The sequence below is a fragment of the Melanerpes formicivorus genome, unplaced genomic scaffold (assembly GCF_026170545.1).
Source record: "Melanerpes formicivorus ecotype bairdi unplaced genomic scaffold, bMelFor1.0.p_v2 SCAF_93, whole genome shotgun sequence".
Taxonomy (NCBI): Eukaryota; Metazoa; Chordata; class Aves; order Piciformes; family Picidae; genus Melanerpes; species Melanerpes formicivorus.
In genome coordinates, this window is record NW_027142445.1 from 2,182,374 (window position 1) to 2,208,520 (window position 26,147).

A 26,147-nucleotide genomic window follows, 5' to 3' on the forward strand; every position below is an offset into this window, starting at 1 on the left:
TTTTGATAAGTGACACTGCTTTGCTTAGACTGCAGCTACAGACTGCAGCGACCTTCCCAAACCAGTGCTGCAGTAAATCATTAGAGGGTCTTTAGGTGCATATAAAGAGATCCCATTTATTCTGCATACTTCATGTGAATCCTATGCAGACTGTGGGAAGAAAAATGAGACTGAGGATAATCATACTGAGTGTGCTGGGAAGCAGGATTTGGCTGAACACCTCTGTTTTGTGATGAACTGAAGTAGCAACGAAAGCCATCAGAGAGTGCTCAGGCTGTTGAAGGCAGTAAGCTGTGTCGAAGCGAGAACAAGAGCTGTCGTCCTGCTGCTGCTTTTGTTGTCTTACCCCCTGTTCTACGGTGTGATAAGAAGATAATGTCCTAGCTGTTGGTACTTAAACAGCCTTAGCAAAGTGGGTTTGCTCTGGATTCTTTGGCTGGAGGTGGAGCGGTCTGCTGCAGGAGGGTTATTTACAGACTGGGACGGAGCTGTAGGCAGATAAATTGATTTGCAAGTGAAGGGAGGATTTGAACGTGGTAATGGCGGGAGTTTTAGTGTTGTATTAGTTTGCATATTGAATAGGCACTGGCACACACACAAGCATAAAGCACTCTGATTGTTCACATGGAGTCTGGGGAGAAGAGAAGAAAGCAGAGGCTTAGGTGTGGTCTCAGTTCGTAATGGATTGGCTTGCCTGTATTGAAAGCAAAGAGACGTTCCTTTCTACTAGAGATGTGGAGCTGTGTTACAGATCCTTGGCTAGCTCTGAATGATTTGTTTGATGTCATATTTATTATGGTGTTTTTTAATCACATAAAAACCCCACACCACAAACTACTGACAAATTAAATAGTGAACAAGAAGGACAAAAAAAGAGACAGACATTCTCTGACAGAAAGTGATGAATGACAAATGCTGGCATTGCATGCTCCAGAATGACTATGGAATTGTCACAAGTACGAGGGGAAATGATCTTGACTCCTTGGTGACTCAGCTCCATGTTTCCAACCTGCCTCTGCAGCAGGAGGAGCCTTATGTTCTGAATGGGTTGGAGGCAGAGGAAGGCTTCCCCAGCTCCTCTGGGGGCAGCTGGAGCTCAGCGCCGGTGACAACAGCGCTGAGGAGAAGCTGCACCTCGCGGCTGCTGCCCTCCAGCACAGTGTGAGCTGGCTCTGCCTCTGGCTCCAGCACCTGCCAAGAGAAGAGGGAAGAGTCACTGAGCAGAGCCCAGAGAGCCAGGCTGAGCAGGGAGCCTCCAGCAGCAGCCACACCCGGGGGCCACCAAGGCCATCCCCAGGCCTCAGCCCCCAGAGAGGGCAGCAGGAGAGCCTACTGCTGGAGGCTGGGGGTCACCTGCTGGCCAAAGCCACCAGCGCTGCAAACACAGCCCTGGGGACTGCCCCTGGCTCCCAGGGCCTGACCTTGCTTTTCCTGGCCCCTAGAAAGCCAGCAGCCTCTCCTGCAGGAGTCAGTTTCCCTCCTGGAGCTCTGGGGCTGGAGCAGCCCAAGAAGGAGCAGCTCCAGCAGCTCCTTTTCCTTCCTGTCCTAGCAGCAAGGATTTCCCAGAGAGAAGTCTCCTGTGGGGCATCAGCCACGCTGCTGGGGGCTGGGAAAGGGCACTGGGGGCTGGGAACCAACTCCTCTGGGAAGTCTCTGAGTGCTGTCCCTCTGCTGGGCAAGAAGCTTTGGGGCCCAGGTCTGACAATGGCTCAGCAGCTGGGGCAGAGGCAGCAGCCAAGAGCAGTGTGTTGGACAAGCAGGAAAGGCAGAGCAGGAGCTGCTGCTGAGATCCCCCCAGCAGAGAGCCCACAGCCAACAGCAGAGGAGGGTTGGGTTGGGAAAGACCTGGATGCCTGTGGAGGCCAAGCATCAGCCCTCTTCTCCAGAGGCCTGGCCAGCTCTGCTGCCCTGCTTGGTGCAGACAAGGCTCAGAGCTCAGCCCCAAGGGGCCAGGGAGCTGCTCAGCACACACAGCAGAGTGCTGCTGCTGCTGCTCTGCACCCCAAAGCAAGCAGCAGGGGCTTGAACTCCTTGGGAGTGCAAAGGCACTGAACCAGAGAGAGAGATCTGCCCTCCAGGGAATGGAGACCTGCTCAGTGCTGACCAACAGCTCAGGTGGAGGGCAGGGCGTGGGAGGCAAGAGGCTGGGGCCAGACTCTGCTCAGTGGTGTCCAGGGACAGACAAGGGGCAATGGGCACAAACTGGCACCCAGGAGGAGAAGAGGCTTTGGTGGGAGGGTGCTGGAGGCCTGGGGCAGGCTGCCCAGAGGGGTTGTGCAATCTCCTTCTCTGCACAGCTCCCCACCCCCCCTGGCCCCTGTGCTGCTGGGCAAGCTGCTGGGGGTGCCCTGCTTGAGCAGGGGCTTGGACTGGCTGAGCTCCAGAGGGCCCTTCCAAGCTGCAGCAGGCTGGGCAAATGTGTTCAAAACTGTAAGCTCCCACCCAACACAGGCTGCAACACTTCAGCTCTTGGCTTAGGCTTTGCCTGTGGCCAAAGCCTCTCTTGTCAGAGACTTCCCCACCTTGGCTGAGCCCTCAGAGCCCCCAGCAGCCTCCTCCCCTCTCACACACTCTGCTGCTTCCCCTCAGGGATGGAGTCAGTGCCAGGAGGAAGAGCAGCTCTTGGCCAGCAGAGAGGGAGATCTGCTGCCAGCAGCAGCTCCTCTTGGGGCAGCTCAGGGAGCTTTGGCTGCTGTGCTTCTCACCTTCTTCTTGAGAGGCCAGCTGGCACCTGGGGCCCTGGTGGTATCCACCCACTTGAGGGTGCCCAGGCGGTCGTCCCAGTCAGGGACCTCCTCTGGGGGCAGCTGGAAGCAGATCCTGGACAGGAGACACCTCACAGGGTGCCTCTGGAAGGTGACCTCCACTGCTGACTGCAAGGTGACTGTAACATCTTTGGCACAGCCAGCATGCAGGTGCCCCACCTAGGGAGAAGCAGAGAGCCAAGACCAACCTGGGATCACTGCCAAGGCCAGGCAGGCTGTGGGTGCCCTGCTGGAGCAGGGGCTTGGACTGATGATGCCCAGAGGTCCCTTCCAACCCCAGCATGCTGGGACTGTGTGAAACTGCATCTGACTGAGTATTCATCTGGGCTTTGCTAGAGAGGAACAGCACCACAGGATGCCACCTCCCACAGCATGGAGCCTCTTCTGGCCCCAGCAAACCAGGGAGGGCAGCTCCTGGGTGGCACTGAAAGGAGCTCTCACTGCTCCCTGGTGGCTCCCCAGTAGCTCCTGGGAAGCTGCCAGGCAGGGGGTGAGCAGCAGGGGGGCAGAGACAGCCAGGCAGGGGGTGGGCAGCAGATGGGCAGAGACAGCCAGGCAGGGGGTGGGCAGCAGGGGGGCAGAGACAGCCAGGCAGGGGGTGGGCAGCAGGGGGGCAGAGACAGCCAGGCAGGGGGTGGGCAGCAGGGGGGCAGAGACAGCCAGGCAGGGGCTGGGCAGCAGGGGGGCAGAGACAGCCAGGCAGGGGGTGGGCAGCAGGGGGCAGAGACAGCCAGGCAGGGGGTGGGCAGCAGGGGGACAGAGACAGCCAGGCAGGGGGTGGGCAGCAGGGGGGCAGAGACAGCCAGGCAGGGGGTGGGCAGCAGGGGGGCAGAGACAGCCAGGCAGGGGCTGGGCAGCAGGGGGCAGAGACAGCCAGGCAGGGGGTGGGCAGCAGGGGGACAGAGACAGCCAGGCAGGGGGTGGGCAGCAGGGGGGCAGAGACAGCCAGGCAGGGGGTGGGCAGCAGGGGGGCAGAGACAGCCAGGCAGGGGGTGGGCAGCAGGGGGGCAGAGACAGCCGGGCAGGGGGTGGGCAGCAGGGGGGCAGAGACAGCCAGGCTCACCTGGGGGCAGAAGTGGAAGGGGGCCTCAGGCAGCCACTGGAAGCGCAGGGCCTGCTCCCTGCTGCGGTTGGTGAGGCTGAAGGTCACGGAGCAGGGGGTGCCCAGGGCACAGGCCCCAAACTGGATGTGGTGCCCTGGGGCAGCTGTTGGCAAGGAGAGAGAAAGGTCTCAGTGTGCAGGCAGACCCAGCTGCCCCCTTACACCACAGCCACTCAGGGCTCTGCCTTCTCCAAGCCTTCCTTCCTCTGGCACCTGCAGCCCAGGACGTGGCTGGGCCTGGGCTGTGAGCTCAGGGGGCAGCTCCTGGGCAGACTTTCACCCTCTGCACCCCCAAGGCCTTCTCTGCAGGGCTGCTCTGGGCCCAGCATGGAGCCCTGAGGGACACCCCTCGTCCCCAGTCTCCATCTGGACATTGCTGATCACTGCCCTCTGGCTGTGAGCAATTCCTTAGCCAGCAGCAGTCCACCCCCAGAGGACACAGAGGATCAGCTGTGCTCTGCACAGCACCCCGGGGGCTGGCAGGCCTCCTTGCAGAGGTCCTCAGCCCAAAGCTGCTCTCTGGGAGCCCTCCCTGCTGGCCTGCAAGCTCCTGCCTGGGCAGGCCAGCTTCCCTGGGGCTGCCAAGCAAGGCTGCTCTGCAGGCTCCAGCAGGGGACAGCAGCTGGCTGCTAAATCTGGGCCAGCCCTGCGCCGGCACAGCCTGAGCCCAGCCCTGCAGATTCCTGTGCCCTGCTCCGGCCTGGCAGCCTCTCCTCTTACCCTCCAGGCTGTCCTCCTCCAGGCTGCTCTCAGGGAGGTTCTCCTCCTCCCTGTCTGCCACCAGCCCCTGGATGTTGTCCAGGCTGAAGTCCTCCTGGCAGCCTGCCCCCAGCAGCCTGATGGTGCTGGCCCCAGCAGGGTTGTCCAGCACTGCCAGCTGCAGCTTCCCTTCCAGGCGTTGGGGCAGGCTGGCTCTGAAGAGCACCTCCAGTTCTGCTGCCTGCCCACACTGCAGGAGCAGGGAAGCAGTGTGGAGCTTCCTCTCTGCACAGAGATGGACAGCAGGGACAGGTGAGGCACTGCAAACATTGCCATGCTGCACAAGAGGAAGCCCAGCTTCAAGCCCAGCTGCCTCTAGGCACAGCCTGCCTCACCAATGCTCCCAGACCTTCCTCCCAGGCTCACAAGGCTGGGACCCCAGCAGCAAGCTCCCTGCTGCTTGCCCTCAGCTCAGCTCAGCACTCAGCTCTGGCTCAAGCTGCAGCCAGCCAGCTCCTGCCTTCAGCAGAGCTGACTCAGAGAGTGCCTTGGGCTTTGGCTGGCTGGCTGTGGGCTCAGGGGCTGCCTCCTGCCAGGCTGGGGACTCCCCACCTGCAGCAGCAGAGAGCTCAGATGCTCCACTGAGGTGCTGACAGCCCCCCAGGACTCAAGCCCCCATGTCCAGAGGAAGAGAAACACTTCCCAGAGCTTGCCAGAAGGAAAGCAACCCTGCAGAGAGTCCCTCTGCAAGAGCCCAGAGAGCCCCAGGACACAGCCCAGGGCCAGCAGCTGCTTGCTGCTTGGCCAAGCCAGCAGCAGGAGAGGAATTCTCCCTGGGGGGGTGAGCACATCTCATGCTCCAGGACTTCACCTTCTCCAGCAGAGTCCTCCATGCCCACAGCCTGGTAGAGGCACTTGGTGCTGGGCCTGGCTTTCAAGAAGAAAGCTCCCTCCTCATCCAGCAGGTCCAGCAGCACCTGGGAAAAGAGCAGGAGCACACTGGGGTGGGCACAGCATGGCCCAGGGCCTGAGCCCACGCTGCTGCTGTCCCACCACAGGGAGCCCAGGGTGCTGCCCCCCTTCCAACACAGCTCTGAGCACAAGGCTGGAGTGAAACCAGACCAAAGCCAAGGCTCCACAGCCCCTGGGAGCTGATGGAAACAGCAGCAGGCAGCACAGGAGGGCCCAAAGTGAGGAGCACAAGGGGACTAAGCCACAAGTGAGGCTCAGCAGAGCCTGGTAAAGCAGGAGCAGAGCCAAGCCAGTGCCAGCAGGACAGGAGGATGACCTCCAGCCCAGCCAAAAGGGGAGAAGGGAGCCTGGGGAAGCCCTGCCCCTCCAAAGCCTCTCTCAGAGGAACTCCCTTCCTGGCAAGCAGAAGGCAGCCAGGGGCTTCCAGCAGACTTTCTGAGGCCCCTTCCCAGGCTGTTCCCTGAGGCAGGGAGCAAGGAAGCAGCACAAGCCCCAGGGCTGGCTCAGGAGCGGCAAGGCCAGCAGCAGCCGAGGCCAAGGAGAGGAGGACACAAGGGAAGGGCTGAGGGCACCTTCCTGGAGGCAGCTGCTGGCAACAGGCCTCTGCCCACTGCTTTGCCACAGCAGAAGCTCAGGAGGTCGTCCTCCTGCCACAGAGGGGCTCTGAGCACAAGCCAAGGCTTTCCTTTGGGCTCCAAGGGCACCTGCAGAGCCGTGGGGCACCTGCCCACCCCCCCGGCTGCGCTGGGCCCTCTCCTCCCCAGCAGCAGCCTTGTTCCCCGAGCAGAGTTCCCTCAGCAGCTGCTCACCTGGGCAGGGACAGGGCCAGAGTTCTGCAGGACCAGGGGCAGCTTCTCCCAGGCCCCCAGGGGCAGCTTCCTGAAGAGCAGCAGGGGGTTCCCTCTCCTGTCCCTCCGCGCCGGGCGCAGGACCCTCACCTCCGGCACCTTCCCCTCGCCGCTGATCTCGAAGCTCAGGCTCTGTGCTCTGCCTGCTGCAGGGCTGCAGGAGAGGGGCAGCAGAGCCATTGCTCACTTGGCAAGCAGGGAGGCCAGGGCCAGCTGCTGCCCTTGCCCTGCCTGGGGCTCCTGGGCCCCAGGACACAGCTCCCCCTGGCTCCTCTCCTCCCGCAGCAGGAGCGGAGCGGCAGGAAGTGGCCAAGCCAGAGGCACAACTCAGTGACCCCAGCAGGGAGCTGATCTCCAAGGAGCTGCTCCTCAGGGCAGCAAGCTGCTGGACCCGGCCCCAGCTCAGCCACTCAAGGGCTGGGCCAGGGCAGGGCAGGCCCAGGCCACACAGGGGGCCCAGGGCAGAGGAGCTGAGCTCTGTCAGAGGGGAGCCAATGGCTCCTTCAGCACCAGAGCTCTTCGTGCCCCCCAGGAGATCCAGCAGATCACCTCCTCAGCACAGCAGCAAGGAGGCAGCAAGGGCAGCTGCCCCGGGGCACAGAGCCACTGCAGCCAATCCTTTGTCCTTGGCAAGCTCCAGCTCAGCTGGAGCTGCACAGCTCCACTGCTGCCCGAGTCCCCCAGCCCCTGCTGGCTCCTCGGGCTCACAGAAGCCTGCAATGCTTTGCCTTGGAAGGGACCTTGGAAGCTCATCCAGCCCAAGCCCCTGCAGGCAGCAGGGACAGCTGCAGCTCCAGCAGCTTGCTGAGAGCCACAAGCAACCTGAGCTGCAGTGGTGCTGAGCAGGGGGCAGCTCCCACCTCTCTGGGCAGCCTGGGTCAATGTCCCACTGCCCTCACAGTCCCTGCTGCAGGCTGCAGCAGGACATTGCCTTCCCTGCTCTGCTGGAGCTCAGAGCCACAGCTGCTGATTTCCCTGCAGCATCCCTGTGGGCAGCAGAGGCTGAGAGCCCTGGGGCTGCTGAGCCTGGAGAAGAGCAGCCCCAGAGGGGATCTTGAGTGGGAGGCTGCTGGAGCCCTGCAGCAGGCTGCCCAGAGAGCTTGGGGAGTCTCCTCTGCAGAGATTCCAACCCCCCCTGCACCCTGGGATCCTGGGCAAGCTGCTGTGGGGGCCCTGCTCAGGCAGGGGGGTTGGGCTGGCTGAGCCCCACAGGTCCCTTCCAAACCCCTCCCTGCTGGGGTGCTAAGCACTCTGCCCAAGGCCACTCCAAGAGCCAGAAGCCGTCAGGAAGCTCCCTCCCAAGCTCTCCTGAGGTGACTTACCTTCTCTGAGCATCAAGGCAGGCCTCAAAGGTGCACTGGTACCTCTGCACCTTCTGTGGGCTGAAGGTGACAGTGGCAAAGGCCTGGGAGCAGCTGGGCACACACAGCTGGGCAGGATCCACCTGGAACACCTGGCCAGGGCGGCTCTTCAGCTTGGGGAGCCAAGAGAGGAGGCTTAGGAGGAAGCTTCTCCCCAGGTGCTGCTGCCTCAGCCATGCATGGATGAGGAGGAGCAGCCCCAGGCAGCCTGGCCCCCTGCCTGTTTCCTTGGACAGGCTCCTTCCATCTCAGGGGGGTAACCCCAAGCAGTGCTGAGCCAGGGGGCTGCCAGCAAGCCCAGGAGTGCAAAGCTTGCTTTGAGCACTGGGCAGAGCCCCAGCACAGATGGGAGGTGGGGACTGCATGGAGAACCCTGCAAAGACCCTGCCCCTGGCCTCTAAAGAGAAGGGGCAAAGAGCAGGGAGCCTCAGGCAATCAGAGAATGGCTTGGCTTGGAAGAGGCCTTTAGGATCCTCAAGCCAAGCCAGAAGCCAGCACTGCCAGCTCCCCACCAAACCATGGCCCTCAGCACCACAGCTCCACAGCTTTGAAACCCCCCTGCAGATGCCTTGGGCAGCCTGGGCCAGGCCTTGACAAGCCTCCAGGGGAGGAAATTGCTCCTCGTGTCCAACCTAACCCTCCCCTGGCACAACCTGAGGCCATGGCCTCTTGTCCCAGCACTTGCTCCCTGGGAGAAGAGGCTGAGCCCCCCCCAAAAGGCTCTGCTGGGAGCCCTGGCTCAAAGTTGAGGGCAAGCTCCTCCTCTCTCTGTGCTTCCAGGAGAGGCTCACAAGGCCCCAGCTCTCCCCCCAAGCACCCAGGGGCCTTGAGCTAAAGCCTTGCCTGGGACACGCTGAATGCAGCCCAGCTGTCAGCTGAGCTGGCCTAGCCTGGGCAAGAGGAAGCCATGAGGCTGGGGAAGAGGGCAGCTGTCAGGCAGGCTGCAGAGTGCCCAAGGCCTCCTGTCCCTACCTTCCTGGGGCTGGCTTTGATGGAGAGCAGCACATCACAGGGGACTCTGTTCCTGTTGCAGATGCTGAAGCGCGCCGTGGCCCGCTGCCCCACCAGCACGTCAGGGAAGAGGAACTTCCTCTGGTCGGTGAGGAACACTCCCTGCTGCTCCTGCCCTCTCTGCAGGCCTGGGCAGAGGTTGCTGCTGCTGCAGATCTGGTGCCCCTCAAAGATGGCCTCGATGTCATCGACCACGAAGGCTGCGAGCGGAGCAGAGCAGAGGGAGGGCTGAGCAAGGAGAAGCTTCCTGCTGAGCTGCCCCTGGGGCCCCCTGGGGGCCTCTCCCGCCCTTGGAGAAGCCCTTTCTGCCCAGGCAGCTGCCAAAGCCAGCCCTGGCTAGGGGAGCTGCCTGTCAGGAGGGAGCTCAGGCACCCTGAGCACCAAAGGCTTTCTTCTGCTCCTTCCATGCAGCCCTCCCAGCCTCTCCCACTGCTGGAGCTGACAAGAACCTGCGAGGAGGCTGAGAGGGGAGCTCGGGCTCAGGCTGGCTGCTCTCTGCCAGGACTGAGGCTGGGTGCTGAGCAGCAGCAGCCTGGCCCCAGGCAGCTGTGGGCAGCACCTACCTGGAAGGCAGGACTCGGCCAGCAGGGTGTAGGGGATGCCAAGAGGGTTGTCCCTGGGGTCCCTGTGGCTGATGTCGATGAGCAGCTGCTCCTGGCACGGCCCTGGCGGCCCCGCGGCGCAATCCACTCTCACCAGCTGCTGCTCCCCAGCAAGGATGCAGCCAAAGGCAGGGGACACAGTGAACATGCCCAGGGTGAGGCCAGCCTGCAGAGAGAGAGCCAGCAGAGGCTGATGGCCAACAGCCTCCCCCTCAGCCTCCCAGCAAGGAGGACTCCAGGCCTCGGCCTGCAGCTGGGCCCAGGGCAGGCAGGGAGGACTCCGTGGCCCAGAGCACAGCCCAGGAGGGGAGAAAGAAGCCAAGCAGAGGTGCAGGCCCAGCATGCAGAGCGTGTCCCACGCCATGGGGACAAGCCCCCAGCCTGGGCACAGTGTGGAGGAGCCTGTGCTGGGCAGCAGCAGCCACTCACCTGCCTGCAGCTCAGCCTGGCTGCAGCAGAGGTTCCCTCCAAGCTCTGCCTCCGCTGGGCCTGGGAGGACTTCCTTTGGGGTGCACCAGAGGGGAGAGCAGAGAACATCCCTCAGGCTCAGCTCCTCCTGCCCCCCTGCAAAGCCAAAGCTTCCTCCCCCTGCAGGAAAGTCCTCCTGCTCTTCATGCCCCCTGCACCACCTGTGCCTGCAGCTGATGGACAGATGGGCTCCAGCCCCAGGGCCAGGAGGATCCCCAGGAGGATCCTGGGGCCTCTTTCTACACCCTGCTCACAAGCCAGCTGCACAGGCAGGCAATAAGCCAGGGCTCACAGAAGATGGACTTGCTTGGCTGGAAGGGACCTTGCAGATCAGCCAGTCCAGCCCTGAGCCCAGCACTACCAGGGCACCACTGTTCCATGGCCCTCAGCAGCAGCTTTGAAAGCCCTCCAGGGACAGGGACAGGGACTCCACCACTGGCCTGGGCAGCCTGGGCCAGGCCTTGACAACCTTCCAGGGGAAGAAGTTCTTCCTCATGGCCACCCTAACCCTCCCCTGGCACAACCTGAGGCCTTTTCCTCTTCTCCTGTCGCTTGGGAGAAATGACCAAGCCCCACCTGGCTCCAAGCTCCCTGCAGGCAGTTGGAGAGAGCCAGAAGGGCTCCCCTGAGCCTCCTCTTCTCCAGGCTGAAGCCCTCCCCCAGCTCCCTCAGCTGCTCCTCACAGCCCACGTGCTCCAGGCCCCTCAGCAGCCCTCTTGCCCTGCTCTGGCCACACTCCAGCACCTCAATGGCCTGGGAGCCAGGAAGCCAAAGCCGAGGCCAGGAGGCACAGCGCAGCCTGGTTGTGTGTCCTGCCTGCCACAGCCCAGCCCTGCTGTGGGGCCCCCTCCAGCAGGAAGGCTGCTGCAGGCCTTCTCTCACCCTTGCTCTGTGGGCTCAGCTGCCCCCTGCTCTGCTCTGCAGATGAGGAACTGGAAGGGCAGGAGGCCTGTGTTGTGCAGCAGGAAGCTGCAGGCTCTCCTGGTGCCGCTGGCCATGGCCCCGCAGTCGAGCAGCGCCGCAGGGCTGATGCTGTACTGGCTGAGCACAGCTCTGGCTGAGAGCCTCACTGGGATGCTGGCCATGGGCTCCCCTCCTGCACGCAGGCTGGGCTCCAGCACCTGCAAGCAGAGAGCGGCCTCTGTCCTGGCAGCACAGCCCAGCCGCCCAGCAACTCCTGCCCTGCTTTGGAGGCCTCCTCCAGAGCTGCATTTCCAGCCTCTCTGCCCAGCCTGGAAGGCCTTGGAAGAGTCATTGCTCAACCTCCCTGCAGGCCCTCAGCAGCTGCTCAGCTGAGCAGCACCACAGCAGGTGCTCCAGAGCCCCAGACAGCCTGCCCTGCAACGCTCCCAGGGATGGGGCAGCTCCCCCCTCTCTGCCCAGCCTGGGCCAGGCTCTCTCCCCCCTCAGTGTCAAACATTTCCTCCTCCTCCTCCTCCTCTCCAGCCTCAATCTCCCTCTTCTACTTCCAAAGCATCAGCCCTGGGCAAAAGTCTGGCCCCAGCTTTCTTCCTGGCCCCTCCAGGCCCTGGCAGGGAGGAAGGAGCACAGCTGCTTTCTGAAAGCCTTTGCTGTGCACAGAGGAGAGAAGAGTCCCCAGCTGAAGCTCTCCTTCCAGCAGAGCCATGTCCTCCTGCTCCCCTCAGCCCGGCTGTGCTCACCCTGCCCGCCCCAGGCAGCTCACCTGGCACAGCAGCACGGCTTTGTCCTCAATGCTGAGCTCCCTCTGAGGGTGGAAGAGCAGCTGGACAGCGACAGGGCGCTCAGAGAGAGGCAGCAGGCCCTGCTGGGGCTGCACAGTGAAGTGGGAGGCCAGGTCCTGGGTGCTGGGGCCTGCGGGACGCAGCCTGAACCTGGGCAGGGAAGGAAGGAGGAAGGGAGGAGAAGATCTCTGCAGTGAGCAGCCCAGGGGCCAGCAGCACAGCCAGCACTGGGCATGGCACCAGTGACAAGCAACAAAAGGCAAGAGGCCAGCCCCAGCTCCTGGCAGAGCCAGGCAGTGCTGAGTGCTGCCAGCTGCCCTCCACCCCCAGGCTTTTCATCCTGCTCTAAAGAGTCTCCTGAAGAGAAAGGACTTGGCCCTGGAAGGAGGGCAACAGAGCTCAGCAGGGACTGGCCTCGACTTCAGGGGCACAGAACCCTGGAACCCAGCATGGAGGGGTTGGAAGGGACCTCTGGGCATCATCAGTCCAAGCCCCTGCTCCAGCAGGGCACCCACAGCAGCTTGCCCAGCAGCACAGTGCCCAGGGGGGGTTGGAAGCTCTCCACACCAGGAGACTCCACAACCTCTCTGGGCAGCCTGCTCCAGGCCTCCAGCACCCTCACACCAAACAACTTTCTCCTCCTCTTCACATGCAACCTCCTGGGCTCCACTTTGTGCCCACTGCCCCTTGTCCTGTCCCTGGGCACCACTGAGCAGAGCCTGGCCCCAGCCTCTTGCCCCCCACAGCTCCTTTGTCTCTTGCTGAGCATTGCTCAGCTCCCCTCTGGGGCTGCTCTTCTCCAGGCTCTCAGCCCCAGGGCTCTCAGCCTTTGCTCCTCACAGAGCTGCTCCAGGCCCCTCAGCATCTCTCTAGTCTCTGCTGGACTCTCCCCAGCAGTTCCCAGTCTCTCTTGAACTGGGGAGCCCAGAGCTGGAGCCAGGACTCCAGATGTGCTCTCCCTAGGGCAGAGGAAAGGCAGAGGAGAATGTCCCCTGACCTGCTGGCCACACTCTTCTTCCTGCACCACAGAGCCCAGGGGCTGGGTCTCTCCTTCTGCTGCCTGCTGAGCTGTGAGCAACTGGGCTGTGGCTGGAGCCTGGAGCTCAGGACAGTGCCAGTGCTCACCCCCAGCAGGGCAACAGCCTCCAGCCATGCAGAGGAGCAGACTGCAGGCCTGGGCAGGTGGTGGCCCCAGGCACTCCCAGAGCAGGCAGCTGGACCAACCTGTATGCAAGCTTGCACTGCCCTTGGTTCCTCAGGGTCAGCACTTGCTTGGCACTCCCCAGGACGTTCAGGACTCCAAAGTCCAGGCAGCCCTCTGCACCTGCAGGACACCCCCAGAGCGAGGGAGGGGATGGGGAGAAGACAAACACTTGGAGATCTCAGCTGGGACCAAGCCCTGCTCAGCAACTTGCCAGCCTTGCAACTTTGCCCTGGCTCCTTTGCTGCCCTTTCTCTTCTTCTTGAGAGAGGAGCTGCAGGGCTTGGCAGCCAAGGAGCTCAGCCTCCACCTCCCTGCTTCCAAGCACAGATCCAACCACTTGATGTGCTGTGCTGAGCCCTCAGCAGCTGCCAGCTGCTTCTGCACACCCCTGCTGTTCCAAAGCCCCCACATCAAACCAACAGGAAGGGGCACACTTCAAGGGCCAGAGATGAGAGAGGCAAAGCTCTGTGTGGCCTGACAGGGCTTTACTCCACACAGCTGGCAAGAGGCCTGTGTCATGGATCCGTGCCAGGCTGCACTGCTGTCCCCTCCCATCCCCTCCCCTCCCCTCCCCTCCCCTCCCCCCTTGCCAAGGCCATGCAATCCATCTGAACTCCTCTGCTCTGGGGCCAGCCACTGACCTTCAGGCAGGGTGATGTTCAGAGCAACTTCGTAGGCCTCGGCCAGGACCTGGATGTTCTCCACCTGCACCACACCCTGGACATTTTCTGCATCTGAAACCTGAGGCACCAAGACACAAACCCTGCTGGAGTCCTTCTCCTCAGTGTTTCTGGCAGGCACCACCTGAGGAGCTCTTGTCTCCAGCAGCTGTGTGTAAAGCCCCTGGGAGGCACCCACAAGGTGTCCCAGAGCAGGTGGCAATGACACCCAACTCTCTCTCAGCACACAGCAGCCTCCCTGCAAGGCAGCCTCTCAACCACAGGCAGCAAAACCCAGGCAGCGATTTCTTTGCTCTGCCTTAAGAACCTGAGCAGGAGACTCCACAAGCTCTCTGGGCAGCCAGCTGCAGGGCTCCAGCAGCCTCACAAGACAGATGCTGGAACCTCCTGGCTTCAGCTTTCTGCCCATTGCCCCTGGGCCTGTTGCTGGGCACTGCTGCCAAAGCCTGGCCCCAGCCTCTTGCCCCCCACCCTTCAGCCCTTGCTCAGCACTGAGAGATTGCCAAGCAGCATCCTCCAGCCAGGGGCTCTTGCTGCTAAGGGCCCAGGCAAGGTGGGGACAAAGGCATCTGCTGAGGGCTCCTCCTTGGGCCTTCAGGCACAGGCTGCAGGGCCCAGAGCACTCTGCCCAGCGCTGCCAGGCAGGGCCCTGCGCCCTCACCTCCAAGCGGATCTTCTTCTCCACGCTCAGAGGCTTGCTGGCCCTGAAGCACAGCTGCACGGCCAGCTCCGAGCGGGGCCCGACCGTGCCCTGGCTCTGCGACACCCAGAAGCTCTGGCCGAGGCTCTCCAGCCCGCTGAGCCTCCAGGCCACCGGCAGGGGGCAGTCGTTCCGCAGCAGCAGCATCCTGCTCTGCTCCCTGCAGAGACACCAAGGCTCCGTGCCAGCTGCTGGGGGGCACAGCGGCAGCCCTGCCGCCGGCAGCAGCCCTCCCCGCGGCGCTGAAACCAGCCTTCGGGCTCGGCTCTTTGCCACAAGCCCCAGAGGCCAGGCCCTGGGGCAGAGCCGGCCGGCAGAAGGGGATGCCACGGGAGGCAGAGCCAGAGCAGCTCCTCCGCTCCCTCTGCACCAGCAGGGGAGATGCAAATGCAGCGGGGCAGCAGCGCTGGGGGCTGCCCTGGCACCTCCAAGGCAGCAAGGAAGGCTGAGCAAGAGGCTGGCAAGTGCTGGCAGCCAGAGGGCTGCTGGCCAGGCTCCCATCTCAGCAGCCACACGGCAAGGGGAGGGGAAGGCAAGTTGCAGCAGAGCCACCCCCGGCACAGTGCCCCTGGCCTGACTGACCTGTGCAGAAGCACCCTGGCGAAATGCAGCTGCCTGGGGCTGACCTCCAGCTTCACCTGCACCCCCTGGCAGCACAGCTGGAAGACCACTGGCTCTGGGTTGTCCTTGATGCGGCAGATGAGGCTGTCCTCCACCAGGCCAACTGCAGTGGGGTAGGCCCAGACGCTCAGCTCCTGGCCCCAGCCCCGCAAAGAGAAACACAGAAGAGCCTCCAGTGAGCAGGAGGAACGGCTCCTGGCCGCTGCTGCTGCTGCTGCTGCTGCTCCCCCCTGCCTGGCCCCTACCTGCTTCTCATAAGGCTGCAGCTTCATGCTGGCAGGCTCCAAGAGGAAGGTGCCCCTGCTGCCACCCCGCTCCCAGGAGAAGTGCACCTCTGCCTCCCAGGGGCTGACGTTGCGGATGGAGAGCTGCTCGCGGTTGCCAGCCTGCAGCACAGCCTTGGACCTGGCCACAGAAGGGGCAAAGGCTGCAGGGCAGCTCCAACAAGCAGCCTCAGAGAAAGCCTCACCTCCAGGGGCACTTTGCATGCTGCCTGCCTTCATTCCCAGCTTCCCTCAGTGCCCAGCCCACACTTGCTGCCTCCATCCCAGAGCTGTGCACAGGCCACCTCCAGAGGCCTTCTGCACACCAGGACCCCAAAGGTGCCTGCACAAAGAGCAGCACAGCAGGCACCTGGATTCCTCCCCTCCTCTGCTGGCTTGCCTTCCCTGCAGGCTTCCCAGAAAGGCTGGGACAGGAGGTTTGAAAGAGCTCAGCTCCTCTCTTCCACAGCAGCCAGGAGACTGCCTTGGCCCAGCTCCTGGCTGAGCCTGAGGCTGAGGGGGGGATTCCCAAGAGGAGTCCCAGCGTTAACAAATGCCTCTTGGCTCGGGGCTGGGACAGAGTGTGGAGAGAAAAGGGCAAAAAGGGCAATTCCTCAGCCTGGCCAAATCCTCTCCTGGCTTTTAAACACTTGGAATTGCACTTCCCTGGGGGGTCCAAATGCCACCAGCTCTCCAGAGCCCCCCTGCAGACAAAACTTCATTCCCAACCCTGAAAGCAGGGAAAGAGGGAAGTGAAGAGCAGGAAGATGGCAGCAGCTCCAGGGACAAGACTCTGAGGCCAGACTTGATCCAGCAGTGAGGATCAGGGAAGTGGAAAGCCCATTTCTCCTGCTCTGCAGGTGTCTGTGTCCCCTGCTGACAGCTCCAACCATCCTGGCTTGCTGACACTGCAGAGTCATGGAGGCTTTACAAAGCATCAGCAGAGAAAGCCTTCCCTTCAGGCTGCCCACAGAGCTCCCAGCACTTGAAATAACACCACAAAGCTGCTGAAGCTGAGATGGGGGCTGACAAGTGACCCCCAGCTGCCTTCAGGCTGCAGGCAGCACGTGGCTCTGGCCACCAAGGCAGCCCCCAGGCAGGAAGAGCAGCTCCATCCCTCCCCAGCTCCTCCAAGCCTCCTGTGCCTGCTAGGTGCTCAAGTGGCCAGAGCTGTGCTCCTCCAAAGCCACCAAAGCCCCAGCTCTCTGCCTGGGCCTGCCCTGAATCGTGCCCCTGGGAGCAGGTTCCTGAGAGCACAAGGTGCTGCAGATCCCTTCTCAACCCCCCCTGCATGCAAGCAGCACGGCTGGGCTGGGCAGCACCTACCGCTCCCTGGCCTTGCCACACAGCAGCGGCCCAAAGTGGAACACCCTGGTGCCCAGCACATACTCCTTGGAGAGGATGGCCTCAGCTGCCTTGCTCTGCCTGCAGCGAGGAAACACCTCCCTGGGCACAGGGAGTGAGGAGCTGTGAGATGCTCTGAGCACAACACCTGCTCCCAGAGCCCCCACTCTGAGCGCTGGCCGAGGCAGCAGCAGCGCTGCCCAGCTCCAAGCACAGCAAGAGCTGCTGGGGGGCTGAGGGGCTGAGGGGCAGAGTCTCAGCTCTGAGCTCAGGGGCAGCAGAGCGGGATGGCCCCAGGGGCCAGCCTTACCGTGGCTCCTGGCTGATGGTGGGGTACAGGCAGCTGCCCCTGCAGTGCAGCTGGTAGGGGCGCTTGGTGCCCAGCAGCTCAAAGTGCAGCCTCTGCTCAAAGCTGCCCAGCAGCGCCGAGCTGAAGTGGACCTGCAGCACCACCTGGCCCTGGGCAGGCACTACCCAGCGGTAGCTGCTGCTCCTGGCAGGGAAAGAGGAACCTTCAGGCACTGCTGAGGAGCAAAGGAGAGCAGGAGGAGCTGGGCACTTGCTGGGGGGGAGCTGGGCTCAGCAGCCTCCTTGGCAAGCTGGCCCTGAAGCAGAGGGATCCCTCCTCCCCCACGGCTCACCTGGCACAGCTCTCTGGGGCTGGCACAGTGCCCGTGGGCCTTCGGCCCTCCTCAGAGGGATGGATGGAGGCTACCGTGGCTGACCTGCGCAGAGCTCTCCTGCCATCCCCAGAGCTCCGCTTCCTCCTCACAGCTTCCTGGCTGCTGGAGGCTCTTGCCCCCCTCCAGTGGCCTCTGCCTGGGGCTCCCTGCTCCTCTGAGAACTTCAGCCCAAAGGGAGAGAGCAAAGGGAAATGTGCCCTGAGAGCCAGCCCTGCAGGGGGGGCTCAGCAGAGCACAGGGGCAGCACCCCCTCAGGGGAGGCTCTCTCCCTCCCAGACTTGCCCTGTGCTCAGGGCAGAGAGCAGAGCTCTGTCTCTTCTGGACAGCCAGAAGGGATGGCTGCAGGCCTGGGGCCCTGGCACCTCTTCACTGCCCTTCCACTCTGAGCCTTTGCCACCCCCCCTGCCCCCAGCCAGCCCTGGCACCTTCACTGTGCGCACAGAAGCAGCCTCCTCTTCTGGCCCTGGGGCACCTTGTGGCAGGAGGACAAAGTGCTGCTCGGCCTCTGCCACAGGCAGCTCTCTCTTGGCTGGGTAGTGAGCCACAGAGTAGAAAGCAGTGGGGGGCAGGGGGGGCCCTGAGGGACCCAGGCCCAGCTCATCCAGGACCTAAGGCAGAAGAGCAAACCTCGGTCATGCTCCCGGCACCTCCATCCTCACCCCTCCTGAAAGACACTCAGCTGTTGGCCAGCTCTGATGGAGGGAGGTGGAGCACAGCCCCAGCCCCAGCCCAGGCTGCTGGGCAGGCTCCAGAGCAGGGCCAGGGCCCACAGGGGGCACCTGCAGAGGAATCTCTGCTCTGAGTGGCTCAGCTGAAGGAAGCAGTGCCCTGGAGCTGGCCTGGCACCACCTTGCTCTCCAGACCGGGAGAGCAGCTGGCAGGCAGGAGGCCTGCACAGAGAGCACTCCCTGGCTGCCCCCAGCCAAGCCACAAGGCTGCTGTGGGGCAGCAGCAGCAGCCTGGGCAAGGCTCTGTGCCCTTGGCACCCGCTGGGACACAAGGCCCCAGGGCCCCCCCGGGGCAGGCTCCGGCGCTGAGCCTCGCGGGGCTCTACCTGCTCCGGCCTTGGCAGCCTCCTGCTCTCCAGGATGGTGCTCAGCACATCTGCACAGCTCAGCACCTCGATGTCTAGGCAGGGCACCCCGACTGCCTGGCCGCCGCCTGCCCCTGCTGCACCTTCCCCTTCCAGCTGGGCCAGCTTGCGCTCCCCCAGCCTCTTCTGGAGCTCCTTTCTAGACTTCTGCCTCCTGAGGCGGGGGGAAGGCTGCTGCTGGCCTGCTGGCTGCAGCACCCCTGGCTCTGCAGGGACACCCTGCACCCTGTCCCAGCAGGACAAGAGATGAGCCACATGCTGCCGTGACGCCTCGTAGCTCTGGAACCGCAGGGCCAAGCTCTGCTCGCTCTGCTCCCCTGAGCAGCTGTCTGCCAGGCCCAGCTTGCTCTGCTGCTCTTCTTCTTCCCTGCCAGGGGCAGCAGAGGCTGAGCACTCCTGGGCAGAGCCCTTCTCGGTCCTCCTCTTGGGGATGCTCTGCTGCCTGCCGGGGGCCTCCTTGCTGCTGCCGCTCGATGTCTTTGTGCTCTGGGCAGGAGGAGCAGGAGAAAGCCATCAGCATTTCCAAGCTGCAGGACACTGAAGATCTTGGCAAGAGCAGCCCAAGCCTCACCCCAGACCTGTGCTAGGTGCTCTACAAATCCCAGGCCAGAAGGCAGCTGGCACCCACTGGAGCTCCACTGAAACCCAAGGCCTCGGCGCCAGACCCACGAGGAGGCAGCAACTGAGGAGCTGCTCCAAGCCCAGCAGGGAACTCCAGAGCCCTCCTTCCTCCTGGGCAGGCCCTGGGGCTCCTTTCTGGGCTGCTCAGCACCCCTGACTCTTTGGCAAGAGACACCTGGGCCCTGCTGCTGGCCCTGCTGCTCTCTCCTGCCAGACAGGCAGGAGCAGACCTCACTTCCCAGAGGGGACCTGGCTCAGGGCTGCAGGGCACAGGCAGGGCAGGGAGAAACACTGGAGCAAAGCCATCCAGGCCTTCCCAGGGCATGCCTGGAGTTGTGTGGAGCCAGGACTCAGAGGCAGCCTGATCCCAGAAGAGCAGCTCAGCCACAGGGCCGTGGCAAAGCCCCCAGGGAAGCAGCAGCAGCAGCAGCAGGCAGCAGCTGCTGTCTCCCAGCACAGCCCCAAGCAGGAGCAGGCTGCCCAGCAGGGCCTGGGGCTGCTGGGCTCTCAGCAGTGCTGCAGCTCAGCAGCAAGGTGCCCAGGGCTCTTGCTCACACAGCCACCCACCTGCCTGACCAGGCTTCTCTTCCCTCTGCCTTTGCCCTGCTGCTCCAGCTCCTCTGCCTCCTTGCAGCGCTGCTGCTGCTCCTGCTGCTCTCTAGCCAGCTGCAGCCTGCAGCGAGGCAAAGGGAAAAGAGCTCTTGAGAGTCACCCCCACAGCCCTGGGCTTCCTCAGCCCTTCTCCCTGGGCACAGCCTGCTCCTTCCAGAGCACAGTCACAGCACCCAGAGGCTGCAGGAGCTCCCCTCCTGCAAAACAGGAGTCCTGCTGGAGCCCAGCTGTGACCCAGGCAAACCTCTGCTCTCTGGCCTCACACAGCTGTGCCTCACACAGCCCCACAGCACATCCCCCCTGCTTGGGGGAGGGAGGGCTGAAGGGGATGGCAACCGAGGCCACGAACTCAGAGAGCCTCCGAAGGGCGAGGGCAAGGCAAGCACAGAGCCCAGCTGCCTGCAGCAGGCTCTGAGCCCGAGGCCTCGGCACCAGCAGGAGCAGGAGATGTTCTCAGCCCCCAGCAGGAAGCTCTCTCCTCTGCCGGCAGCCAGGCAGGGGGAAGGCACCACCCCTGTGCCGCTCGGCAACGCCACTTTGGGGCTCTCCTCCGGAACCCCCCCGAGCTCAGCCCAGCTCCCCAGAGCAGGGACACCTCTCCGGGAGCCTGTGCTGGGCAGCTCCCCACAGAAGGCTTCCAGACCTCTGCTTCCTCTGCCGCTGGAGCTGCCGGATCCTGCTCTCCAGCTGAGCTTGCTGCTGCTGCGGGAGGGCAGCAAACTCCTCCTCCCCCAGCTCCCAGAGCAGGGCTTCCTCCCTCCTGGCTGCAGCTTCCTGCTCCCGGCCTGCAGCAGGGGTCAGAGGAGAGAGCATCAGCAGAGCTGTGCTGGGGGAGCCGAGAGGAGCCCCAGCCCAGCCCCCTGCCGGCAGCTAGCAGGGAGCTCCCAGCCCTGCTCCCAGCTCCAGAGCCCCAAGCTAGCGCCAGGCTGGCAGCTCCTCTGCCTTGCTGGGCTCAGGCCCCAGCGTGGGGCACAGCTGGCTGCTGCTCAGACACTCAGCCCCAGCAGCCTGCACTTGGGCCCCAGCTGCAGTGCTGCAGCCTGAGAGAAGTCTCCCAGCCTCAGCCCTGCTGTGCTGGCAGCAGGAAGGAGGCTGAAGGCTTCCTACAAACACCTCTCCCCAGCTGTGCTGCTGAGCCAGCTCCACCTGGGCAGGGCTGAGGGCTGAGGGGAGAAGCCTTGGGAGGCAGGGAGATGAGGAGCCTCACCTGCCCGCTCCTCTGCAGCTGCCTGCCTGGCTTGCCAAGAGCCATAGTCCTGCAGCAGGTTGACAAAGTAGATGTGGGGTCGGTTTCCCACAGCCTGGAGCAGGCAGAGGAGAGCAGAGAGCGTGCTGCCTGCACAGAGGCTCTGCAGGCCATCAAACACCACTCCCTGGCAGCAGTCCCTCAGCTGTGGAGAAAGGCCAAGACAAAATCAGCTGTGCCCTGCCTGCAGCTCTGGGCCACTGGGTGAAGCCCCTTGGCAGAGGGCAGCAAGCAGCTGTCCCCAGCTCTGAGCTGTCCCCAGGGCCCTGCCAGCTGCTGGCATCTGCAGCTTCCCCCAAGGAGAAGAGAGCAGAATAGAACAGACCAGGCTGGAAGAGACCTTCAAGGTCATCACGTCCAGCCCCTCACCCAACACCACCTAATCAACCAACCCATGGCACCCAGCACCCTATCAAGTCTCCTCCTGAACAGCTCCAGGGATGGGGACTCCACCACCTCCCTGGGCAGCCCATTCCAATGGGCAATCACTCTCTGTGTAGAACTTCTTCCTAACCTCCAGCCTAAACCTCCCCTGGCACAGCCTGAGACTGTGTCCTCTTGTTCTGGTGCTGGGTGCCTGGGAGAAGAGCCCAACCCCCACCTGGCCACAACCTCCCTTCAGGGAGTTGCAGAGAGCAAGAAGGTCTCCCCTGAGCCTCCTCTTCTGCAGGCTAAGCAACCCCAGCTCCCTCAGCCTCTCCTCACAGGGCTGTGCTCCAGACCCCTCCCCAGCTTTCTTGCCCTTCTCTGGACACCTCCCAGCAAGTCAACCTCCTTCCTAACCTGAGGAGCCCAGAACTGGACACAGGACTCAAGGTGTGGCCTAACCAGTGCAGGGTACAGGGGCAGAATGACCTCCCTGCTCCTGCTGGCCACACTCTGCCTGATGCAGGCCAGGATGCCCTTGGCCCTCTTGGCCCCCTGGGCACACTGCAGGCTCATGTTCAGCCTACCATCAACCAGCACCCCCAGGTCCCTCTCTGCCTGGCTGCTCTCAGCCGCTCTGACCCCAGCCTGTAGCACTGCCTGGGGTTGCTGTGGCCACTGTGCAGCACCTGGCACTTGGATGTGTTCAATCTCCTGCCCTTGGACTCTGCCCATCTGCCCAGCCTGTCCAGGTCCCTCTGCAGAGCCTCTCTGCCCTCCAGCAGATCAACTCCTGCCCCCAGCTGGGTGTCATCCCCAAATGTACTGAGCCCAGGAGCCCTCCAACAGCAGGACTCCTCCTCCTCTCCCAGCCCTCCTGCGCTGCCTGGCCCTCTCCAGCAGGAAGCTCTCCTTCCCCCCCTGGCCACGCACCTGCAGCCTCTCGGAGAGGATGGCCACCAGCAGCTCCTGGGGCAGCACACAGCTCCCCAGGCCCAGCTCTGCCACGCCGCTGCCCCTGGGGCTGAGCCGCAGCTGTGCCGGAGGCGCCGAGACCAGAGGAGAGCCAGAGGAGCCCTGGGGGTTGAACAGCAGCACACTGAACATCCCCAGAGCAGAAAGCCCCCTGGGAACCCCCTGAGCCATCCCAGCTGCTGGCCTTGGAGCTCTCACTAGCAACAAACTCCAAGGCAAGCGTGGGCCAGAGGCTGCAGGGGACAAGCCTGCAGAGCACAGCCCTTGAGCAGCAGCCCCCAGCGCTGGCAGCACCCCACAGCACAGGAAGGACAAGCAGGAGCTCAGGCCCAGGCAGCGTGGGGCCAGGAAGGGTCCTGCTGGGCCAGCCTGACCTTCAGCTGCCCAGGGCAGTGCTGCAGTCCCCACCCCTGAGGCACTGCAAAGCCACAGAGATGGGGTGCTGCGGGACAGGGTGCAGTGCTGAGCTGGCAGTGCTGGCTCAGCAGCTGCATTTGATCCTCCCTCAGCCCTGCCCCAGGCAACACAGCTCCCAAAGGGAAGGGAAAGGGCCCTGGCATCAGCCAGCGCAGGCCAGGCCTCACCTGGGAGCCTGAGGACTCTGCTGCAAGCTGTCTCACCACAGACATCTTCCTCTTGCCTGCCCCAGCTCTGGCCTGGCCTGGTGAGCTGAGGGAGTGCTGGCTGCCTCTGTCCCCAGAGCTGGGCTGGCTCAGGCTGCGGCTGAGCCTGGCCTTGGAGTAGCGTCGCCACCCCGGGGAGCCTGCAGAGGGCACAGAGGACTCAGGGGGCTGCTGTGGGGAGCAGCCAGGCACCTTCCAGAGCAGTGGGCACCCTGGCAGGGACAGTGCATTTGCAAGGCAGAGAGCTCTGGATGCACTGCCCAACCTCTGCTGCCCATCTCCATGGAGCTAAGAGCTCCACGGGAGACAACCCCAGCAGGGAGCCAGAGCCTTCTTCCTGCCAGCAGCTTGCAGGCCAGGCAGCTTCCCAGCTGAGCACTGCAAAAGCAGCCCAAGCAGAGCCCAGCTGATGGCCACAAGGGCCAGGCTGGAGCTAGCAGGCAAGAGAACAGCTCCCAGGAAGATGCTGGAAGATTGCTCCCCCAGCCCGAGCAAAGGAAGCTGTGCAGAGGAGGCAGAGTGCCCCTGCCCGAGCCCTCGGGCTGCAGCCTGAGTGCCCAGAGAGGCTCTCGGGAAGGGCTCTGCCCCGCTCCGTGCCGCAGCCCTGCTCCCCAAGCCCCCCGGGGCCGTGCCACTGCTCTGGAGCCGGCAGAGGCGCAGCCCCGGGGGCTCCCGCAGCGCCGCTCCGGGCCCAGCCTGGCTCCTTACGGCCATCCTGTGGCTGCTGCGGGCTCTGCTGGCTGCCGGCGCTGCACAGCTCCCGGGCTCGCCGCCCTGCCGCGCTGCTCCCGGCCGCCACGGCCTCGCTCACCACAGCGTCCAGGGACAGGCAGGCGGCGCCGTAGTGCTTGGCCAGGGCGGCCGCTGCCGACGTCTTGCCTGCAGAGAGAGGGAGGCTGCTTGGGGACCCCTGCGGCCGCAGGGCTTGCCGGGGACAGGCTCTGCCAGGCCCCCACGCAGCTGAGGGCTGCAGCCCACCTCAAGCCTGCGCCCAGGCTGCCGCTTCCAGCCCTGTGCCAGCACCGCTCGGACCCTGCCCTGCCCTGGGCTGCTTGCCCTTGCCTCGGGCAGCAGCTGGGCACAGCTCGGGGCTGGGGAGCGCTCCGCAAGGCAACGTGGAGCACGGCAGCCACCGTGGGGCCATGCGGCCACGGGGACAGGCTCACCCTCCTGGGGGGAACGAGAGCCCAGCTGCCTGGGCACAGGAGGAGCCACAGCCCTGGCAGCAGCTGCTGAGGGCCTGGGGCCAGCCCGGCAGAGCCGTGCCTCACCTCCCGGCACCTCAGCCGCTCAAGCCAGCGCCATGGGCCGCCAGGACACATCTCCCCTGCTTCCCCCCTCCTCACAGCCCAGGCTGCAGCTCAGCTACCTGCCAGGGGTGCCCCATGGACGATGACCACGATGCCCCTGCCCTGTGGGGCTGCAGCTCCTTCGGCAGACGCAGCGCTGCCCAGGGCCAGGACCCTATGGACTGGGCTGGCCTGCGGCTCTTCTGAGGCCTCCCTGCTGCCAGTGGTGCTTTGCTGATGCTCTGCTGTGCACACACAGGTACAAGAGTCAGCCTCCTGCCCTCCTCTCATCCTCCTCATCCTCACCAGCCCCTCGGCTCCCGGCAGAGGAGACTCTGCTCAAGCCAATGGCACACCCATGGGCTCGCCCTGCCCTTCCTCTCAAGCCTGTGCAGATCAGGCTCTGCCCTGGATGCTGCTCCAGGTGCCCACAAGTGGATGGGGTGGCAGAAAGAGGAGAGCAGAGCATGCAGCAACACCCAACAGGACTGAAGCCCGGTCTCCTGCCATGAGCTGTCCACATGGCCCTCATGGGAGCGTGGTGCCAAGCTTGCTGAGCAAGAAGGGCAAAGCCAGAAAGGAGCATCTGAGACAGTCCCAAGGCAGAGGCTCCACCTGGGGCTCATCCAGGAGCTGGGTGCTTGAGGAATGGCACTGCAGCAGATGTGGCTGGGCTCTGAGTTCCCCAGAACAGCCCTCAGGAGGTCACCCAGAGCCTCCTCAGCTTGCAGTGCCAGAGAGGACAGCAGCGGTGCTGCCCTGCCTAGCACAGCTTCCCCATCAGCCTGATCCCAGCAGCTGCTGGGGCAAAGCTGAGGCTCATTTGGCAAAGCTGAGGCAAATTGCCCAGGCCTTTCCCTTGGCCCTGCTCCCCCCTGCCAGGAGCCATCCTCATTGCTTCCCCAGGCAGGGCAGAGAGGAGCTGGCTTTGGTTGCACTGCTGGCTGTGCCAAGCCACAGTTTCACCAGGGCCTTGCTCCACCCAGCTGGGGCATGAGGACTGCTGGAGCCCCAGAGAATGAGGCCCTGGAGAGCTGGGGGCTGGGCTCCCTGCTGAGCCCCCACTCAGGACAGCCGAGAGCAAAGCCTCACCCTCGTCCTGGGCTGTGGGCTGCTCAGGCTTGGCCTTGGCCTGCTGATCCTGCAGCCTTTTCTGGCCCCGAGACAGCTGCAGCAGCTCTGGAGGCAGCTGCTCCCCCGGGGCACGAGGAGGCAGCAGCAAGGTGCTGCGGCAGTCGAAGCCTTCCAGCGCCCTCAGGATCTGTGCATGGGGAGGAGAAACCACCCCTGGGAGGCACTGCTGGAGCTCCAGCCCGGCCCGGCCCCGGCCCCAGCCCCAGCCCCAGCCCAAGCCACCCCCAGCCCGGCCCCGGCCCCGGCCCCAGCCACCCCTCCCGGCCCCAGCCCCAGCCCGGGCCACAGCCCCAGCCACCCCCCCGGCCCCGGCCAGCTTCCCCCTCTTGCCTTCCTCAGAACTGCAGGACCAGCCAAGCCCCTCCACAGCCTGCCAGCAGAAGAGGCTAACTCTGAACCACCACCCCCCCAGGCTGTGCCCTGCCTCCTGTCTCCATCTCCCTGGCACAAGGCTGGGAACACTGCAGTGCCCTGAAGCTGCACAAGGTGGATGTGGGGAGCAGAGCTCCTCTCTTTACCTGCTCCTCAGCAAGGTACTGCAGGTCATACTCCAAGGAGTAGAACTCGATGGGGAAGCTGCAAGGGTTCTTCACCACCACTGTGCCCTGTGCCCCAGGGCTGGATGGCAGCACTGGCCCCAGCTCCAGCACTTCAGGCTGGAACTCCAGCCGTGGCTCCAGCCCACTGCCTGAGACCAGCAGCTGGAGGTGCTGGCTGCTGTGGCAGATGTGGATCTTCAGAGTGCTCCTGTAGAGCTTCTGAAAAGAGAGAAGGGCAGAAAGCTCCTCCATGAAGTGCCAGGGCCTCAAACTCACCCTGTGCCCCGAGGCCAGGGCTGGCAGCAGCACCTCTGAGCTGAATGGAGAACAGAAAGCAGGACAAGGAGGGCTGCTTGGAAACTGGAAAAGGCAGAGTCAGGCTCAGGGAAGGGAGACACTTGGCATGCTGAGAGTGCTGAGCCCCTGGCCCAGGTTGCCCCACGGGGGAGATGCCCCCCAGCAGCACAGGGCTTTGCCTTGCATTTTGGAGAGGGAACCTGGAGCAAAGAGCTGCTCAGCCTGAGCCTGCTCAGCATAGCCCAGGGCCCTCTGATCCCCCAGGAGCCAGGTGGGAGAGCTGCTGCTAGCCCAGGCTGGGCTGGGCAGAGGGACTCCCCAAAGGA

The 26,147-nt window shown here is 63.8% G+C and overlaps 1 protein-coding gene across 1 annotated transcript in view; it reads right to left on the minus strand.

Annotated features, from left to right (window-relative positions):
- Positions 1-826: 826 nt before the first annotated feature.
- LOC137455233 (hydrocephalus-inducing protein homolog) overlaps positions 827-26,147 on the minus strand; it is a 60,322-nt gene continuing 35,001 nt past the window's right edge. Inside the window, exons 33-62 of the mRNA XM_068165854.1 lie at positions 25,504-25,743; positions 24,944-25,112; positions 23,271-23,441; positions 22,524-22,702; positions 21,898-22,041; positions 20,560-20,743; positions 19,996-20,137; positions 19,308-19,413; positions 18,081-18,605; positions 17,452-17,634; positions 16,985-17,187; positions 16,654-16,836; positions 16,326-16,445; positions 14,982-15,141; positions 14,698-14,870; positions 14,077-14,275; positions 13,377-13,476; positions 12,756-12,855; positions 11,513-11,681; positions 10,711-10,949; positions 9,790-9,862; positions 9,322-9,526; positions 8,720-8,958; positions 7,709-7,860; positions 6,348-6,540; positions 5,438-5,543; positions 4,588-4,851; positions 3,829-3,971; positions 2,706-2,924; positions 827-1,191 (exon numbers count right to left, since the gene is read on the minus strand). Of these exons, the coding sequence (XP_068021955.1) occupies positions 1,033-1,191; positions 2,706-2,924; positions 3,829-3,971; positions 4,588-4,851; positions 5,438-5,543; positions 6,348-6,540; positions 7,709-7,860; positions 8,720-8,958; positions 9,322-9,526; positions 9,790-9,862; positions 10,711-10,949; positions 11,513-11,681; positions 12,756-12,855; positions 13,377-13,476; positions 14,077-14,275; positions 14,698-14,870; positions 14,982-15,141; positions 16,326-16,445; positions 16,654-16,836; positions 16,985-17,187; positions 17,452-17,634; positions 18,081-18,605; positions 19,308-19,413; positions 19,996-20,137; positions 20,560-20,743; positions 21,898-22,041; positions 22,524-22,702; positions 23,271-23,441; positions 24,944-25,112; positions 25,504-25,743 (5,442 nt within the window). The 3' untranslated portion in view covers positions 827-1,032. The remainder of the gene's footprint in view (positions 1,192-2,705; positions 2,925-3,828; positions 3,972-4,587; positions 4,852-5,437; positions 5,544-6,347; positions 6,541-7,708; positions 7,861-8,719; positions 8,959-9,321; positions 9,527-9,789; positions 9,863-10,710; positions 10,950-11,512; positions 11,682-12,755; positions 12,856-13,376; positions 13,477-14,076; positions 14,276-14,697; positions 14,871-14,981; positions 15,142-16,325; positions 16,446-16,653; positions 16,837-16,984; positions 17,188-17,451; positions 17,635-18,080; positions 18,606-19,307; positions 19,414-19,995; positions 20,138-20,559; positions 20,744-21,897; positions 22,042-22,523; positions 22,703-23,270; positions 23,442-24,943; positions 25,113-25,503; positions 25,744-26,147) is intronic.